The sequence below is a fragment of the Cucurbita maxima genome, unplaced genomic scaffold (genome assembly GCF_002738345.1).
Source record: "Cucurbita maxima cultivar Rimu unplaced genomic scaffold, Cmax_1.0 Cma_Scf00008, whole genome shotgun sequence".
In the NCBI taxonomy this organism is placed as follows: domain Eukaryota; kingdom Viridiplantae; phylum Streptophyta; class Magnoliopsida; order Cucurbitales; family Cucurbitaceae; genus Cucurbita; species Cucurbita maxima.
The window spans coordinates 606457-612541 of NW_019272024.1; the positions used below are offsets into that span (position 1 = coordinate 606457).

Here is a 6085-nt window from a genome sequence, read left to right on the forward strand (position 1 = left end):
GAAACATGCAGAGCAAGTGCAGTCTGAGAGGAAGAGATCTGTGAACAGAGCATTGATCGTTGAAAGGGAAAGGGGAAAATTTAAGACAGGGCAGGAAAAGGGTATTGAAGTATTGGGATTTTGGAAGGGATATCATTGTGATTGTGAAAGGACGTTGCGTAAGTGAACCAAAAGTTGAAGTTATGTGTTGTTCTGCGGTTTCTCATTTTTCCATGGCTGCCATTGCCATCCCCTTCACATACCTACCCACTTCTCTGTACTGCTAAGTATGGTTCTGTAAGTTTGATGGGACACACAAAACTGGTAGTAGTTGGGATTGGGAACTTGTATTATTAAACTTATTAAACAAATTAAAGGTAAGTCTTTGTTTAAATGACTCGCGTTTGTCTCTGAAGATAATTCTTCACTCTTAGAACCGACTTGGATTTCATATTCTAGACATAGGTCATTACAATTATACTATACAACTAATATGAAATGACTTTTCCGATGTTTTGTTCGTTCTATTTCGTGTTTGTTGGTTGTCGACCAAGAATGATCTTGTTTTTGTTTTAAATGTTCAATCTATACAGCAAATAAAAGTATGTGGTTAGGGTAATTTTTTGAGTGTAGAGGGTAATTTTAGAAAAAATAAAAAACAATAACTTTGAGTAAATCATCTATATGGGCCTTTCATTTTGGACTTTGCAGTGCGATGAAATGGGGGCCCATCTTATCCACATCACTACTTCAGAAAATAAAGGCCCATCATTACTTGATTGGACCCAAAGACTGATCTTAATTTGACAACTCCACGATCAGTATTCAGGCCCATGCAACTCGGCCCATCAACTATGCACAATTTTAACATTAAACTGAAAATATTAGCGATTAATTTTGTTCTGGAATATATTGATTTTTTTAGTATAAATAATGGATATATATTTTTTAACTAAAAACATAATGCAATTTAAAAAAAAAAAATCAAAATTCTTATCATTCAATGGTTGTGTTTATTTCAAACTTAAAATCACTTATAAAAATTATTCGATAGATTTATGATTTGTTTGTTTGGCTATTCGTACTAAGATATTGAGATGCTTGAAAACAAAGTTTACCTAGATAATTTGACACTCGGCATAAAAAGTAAAAATAAAAAATAAAAAAATAATAAGAGTATACTATTATTTGTGCGAGTTCAAATTTAAAAAATGCAATTTACATTAAAAAAATATAATTTACAATAAAAATACTATCGTTTTGAAAAGAAAAAAATGATAAAAATCTTGATATTGTCTTTGAAATTAAACATTTCTTAGAAACAATCTACCGCCATTAGAAAGGGTGAATCTTTCAAATCAATCCCAACTCTCAGTTTTGACGAATGATAATTGTGTAACGGGTTGAAATTCATTTTGATTAAGATTGACGTAAAAAAAAAAGATAGGAAAAGCATCTTACAATAATGATAATTGATATAACTTAAAAGAATAAATTATGGAATATTTAAATTTTTTATTTTTTATCTGTAATTTTTTAAAATTAAATTTAAAAATATGATAATAATTTCACTATTAAATAGATAAAAAGCTAAGTAATTTTAGGATGAGCCTGCCACTTCTTAAAATTAAAATTAAAAAAACGGGTTAAAATATTATTTTAATACTGTTTAATTTTATTTTTTTTTAATGAAATTATTGTTATGTTTTTGCTAATTAATAATTATTAACCTCTAATCAGAAATCTTCTTAAACCGTAAAATTCAAAGATTATCCATAAAAACAAACTCATTTAATAGCAATATCTTATTGCTAATTTAAATGAAATACACGTGTCAAAAATGACTGCATTGAGATTAGAAACAACCCTTGCAAATCTTGCCACGTAGCTGATTTGACTCAAATTCGGATATATATTCTGGATGACTAGGTAGCTGATTTGACCACGTGTCAATCCATCAATATTATTATTTTTTCTTTTTCACAAGGTCAACATTAACTACCATTTTCCGTCTTTTTCTCTTTCATTAATCCACTTCTTTTATCTTTTAATATTTAAAATTTATCGTCCATTTTACTGTTTTAATATCTAATATTTAAAATGCTTCGTTCGCTCTCTAAATAGATATTATAAATCTCATAATAAAAACGGTACATAACGAGTTATTTAATATTTATATCTTATTAAATCGGTGAGTGTAATGGGATATTTGGCACTGCGAGTGAAAAAAAACAAGTTATTGGTGGAGACCTACATGAAAAAAAAAGTTTAAAATTCTCATTTTTGAAGGAAAAAAATAATAATAAAAAAAAAAGGTGGCGGCGGTCCCAAGTGATAATTCAAACAAGAATTTTTGAATTAACGCACAATTGTTTCTTTTTCAACGCAATACGTGTCAAGTTTAGAGTGGCTGATTCGATTCGTTTAATTGTGTGCCCCATTTAAAATCTTCCCACGCTTGTCCCACCAAAACCTCTTCTATTCTATTGTTTTTTTTTTTAAAAAAAAGAATATCAACTTATATATGTTGGATAATGAAAGTCCCACATCGGTTAATTTAGGGAATGGTCATGGGTTTATAATCTAAGAATACACTCTCCATTGGTATGAGGCCTTTTGGGGAAGCCCAAAGCAAAGCCATGAGAGCTTACGCTCAAAGTGGACAATATCATACCATTGTGGAGAGTCGTGTTCGTCTAACATGGTATCAGAGCCATGCCCTAAACTTAGCCGTGTCAATAGATTGGCAAGGCAAATCCTTAAATGTCGAACAAAGGACTCCAAAAGGAGTCGAGCCTCGATTAAGGGGAGGCGTGCTTTGTTCGAGGGGAGGTGTTGGATGATGAAAGTCCCACATCGGTTAATTTAGGGAATGGTCATGGGTTTATAATAATGGTATGAGGCCTTTTGGGGAAGCCCAAAGCAAAGCCATGAGAGCTTACGCTCAAAGTGGACAATATCATACCATTGTGGAGAGTCGTGTTCGTCTAACAATATATATATACTAAGATGAGATGTATTTTCCCTTGAATAATGTTCATATTCGACGTGTTAGTTTTGAATTGTTCGTTTTTTTTTATTTTAAATTAATTTTTGTTTATAGGAACCAATTATAAGTTTATATATATAAATTAGTTGTTAAAAAAAAAAAATTAATTCTTAAGACGTGACATGTTTATAAATTTATTACTAAAAAGTGAAATTGATAATCAAAAGCATTGGAATATATATACATGCATAGCATATGCCATTATATATGCTTATGTATATTTAATGATATGAATCAAAATCAGTTCTATTCGTTTTCTAAATTTTTAAAACGCCAATTTAGAACGGTAAAATAGTATTTTTTTCCTCCTCCTCTGTTTACTCTATCATCCCGACACAAACATTTTTATTTGTATTGTATATTATGTTTTATATGTCACATTAGGATTATAATTCCATTTGATAAATTAAATAATTAATCAGTTTGAAAAGGAAAAAAACCATAATATACAATGAACATAGAGAAGCACATCGAAAAGAGAATGGAATCCCATTTGTCAAAGATATTGTATTATAAAGTGAGTGAATAAAAATAATATATTCTCACTCAAATATAACTTTCATTTCTTTAACTTTTAGCTGATAATAAGAATAAATCTCTTACAACCAACTCACCCGCATATCTTATATTTTTATTCAATATTGGGTTTTAAAACACACTTGTTAGAGAGAGATTTCTACACTGTTATAAAGATTATTTTGTTATCCTTTCCAACTGATGTGGGACTTAAGACGGTAATGCAATACGATGTTAGGGTAAATTTAAAGGGAATCTAAATTGTGAGATGGGGTTGAAAATGAGTGTTGATATTACATACACCCACTCCTATAAATACCATCATCTCCTTCTCCAACAAACCACAATTATTTGAAGGTGGAATAAGAAGCAATAGTAATAGTAATATATAAATGATGTCAAGGGGTGTAATAGAGCCACTTATTGTGGGAAGAGTGGTGGGCGACGTGGTTGATTTGTTCTCTCCAAATGTGAAAATGAGTGTGGTTTACAACTCCACCAAACAAGTCGCCAATGGCCACGAGCTTCCCCCTTGTTTTGTTTCCTCTAAGCCACGCGTTGAGGTCGGTGGCGACGACATGAGATCGGCTTTCACTTTGGTATCTCATTTCCCCCGCCCTTCATCACTTCATTTCCTTTCATTTTAGTGTTTTAAGTAAGTAATTCATTATCTTGTTAGATTATGATCGACCCAGATGCTCCAAGCCCCAGTGATCCTTTTCATAAGGAATACCTTCACTGGTTTGTGCTCTAAAAAGCTTTCATGTTTTGTGTGTGTGGGTGTGTATGAGTGAAATATAAGCATGTGCGTGTTTATTGTCTCTCAGGATGGTCACGGACATTCCTGGAACCACTGATGCTTCTTTCGGTATGCTACTACTTCCTCCCCTCATTTCTTCGTCTCAAAATTTCCTACGGTTTCTTAATTTTCATACGGTTGACGCAGGAAAAGAGATGATGAGTTACGAGAGTCCAAACCCGCTCATTGGGATTCATCGTTATGTGTTCGTGTTGTTCAAGCAGCATGGGCGGGAGATGGTAAGATTATCATCGTCTTCGAGACAACATTTCAGCACAAGAAAGTTCTCAGAGGCGAATGGTTTGGGGCTTCCAGTGGCCGCAGTTTACTTCAATGCTCAGAGAGAGAAAGGCACAAGAAGAAAATGATATAATGTATTGTGAAACTGCCTAAGAAGCTTAGTTAGTGGTCATTAATATTGTGTTTTCATTAAGGCCTTTGTTCTCCATCTCTGTTTCTTGTCTCTTAAGGTTCTTGTATTGTCTATTGCGAATAAATTCTCTGTTTGGCCCCCTCAAATTTGTTGTTCCAATTGGACTATAATTTTGTGTTCATAGTTGGACTATAACTTTGATTGTTTACCCTTTTTTTTTTTTTTAATTTAAACCCATATTCTCTCCATAAGCTTTAAATTATATTATTTGATTCCCAAGTCAAAATTGATTCTTCGTTCATTCTATTCTCAATTCCACGGATATTATTTCATTCTTCTATATTAAATTATCAAAACTTATCTTTAAAGTATTCCTTCACACGAGATGATCGACGAATCTATTTGAAATCTCCATCTTTAAATTGATACGAGATATTATACTTTAATCAATATACTCTAAAACCCCATATCTAATTATCCTTTTGCTCTCGGGTTTCTAACTCTATCGACCCCGAAAGGTTAGAAAAATTACTTTTCCTTTTATAAAAAGGATGCTGTGATGATTATTATTATTATTATTATTTTTAAATTTTTGTTTAGTTTTAGCAATTTTCGAAAGATGGACGATAAAAGGAGATTACTGAAGGTTTGAAAAGGAAAGAGAGAGGGATACAAATTGAGATGAAAAGTGTCCTATGGCTACACAATGCTATGCACATAATTGAAGTAGGGTTGGGGGTGTGTGTAAGAATCTGATTGGTTGGCATTATTTAGTAGGGTAACTTTAAGGATCCAATTGGTGACAGGCAGCGTCTATAGCTAAGTGGTCCTAAATGGATACGTGGCAGCCAATGAGATGGGTTCTGACGGCGTGTCTCTGTCACCACCCAATCAGTGAACAGTGAGCATATAAATGTTTTGCTGCTGTTTTCTCCCAAAGTTCCCCAACTTTATTGTTATTATCATTTTTTTTTTTAATTTTATAATTTGGGCGGCGGACAAAGAGGCTTCCTCCACTTGCATGTGACATGTATTTCCTCAAATCAATCAAATGAAATGTTTACACCATGGGAACATATCACTTGAAGAAGTATTATTAATTTCCAAAATTTTGAACATTTTAATTTTATTAATCTTACTTAACCATTTCTTAGTTTAAATCTTCACCAAATCAAAATATATAAATATTAACTAAATAATTAAATATTCAAATTAATTGTTTAATTATACCATCGCCAACAATTTTAGAAAATGAAAATAATATACGTATATTTTGTTGGGAAGTGAAATGGAGATAGAAAGAGAAAATAGGCCCACAGAGCCCATCTTAAGAAAATTTGGGCCTTGGATGGATGAGTTTAAGTAGGTT

At 32.1% G+C, this 6085-nt stretch overlaps 1 protein-coding gene across 1 annotated transcript; it reads left to right on the forward strand.

The window, feature by feature from the left end:
- The first annotated feature begins 3895 nt into the window (after positions 1–3895).
- Positions 3896–4862, forward strand: LOC111482929 (CEN-like protein 1). The gene is made up of 4 exons (XM_023128975.1): positions 3896–4143; positions 4224–4285; positions 4372–4412; positions 4491–4862. The coding sequence occupies exons 1-4, from the start codon at positions 3937–3939 to the stop codon at positions 4709–4711; spliced, it is 531 nt and encodes a 176-aa protein (XP_022984743.1). The 5' UTR covers positions 3896–3936; the 3' UTR covers positions 4712–4862.
- Positions 4863–6085: the final 1223 nt, after the last annotated feature.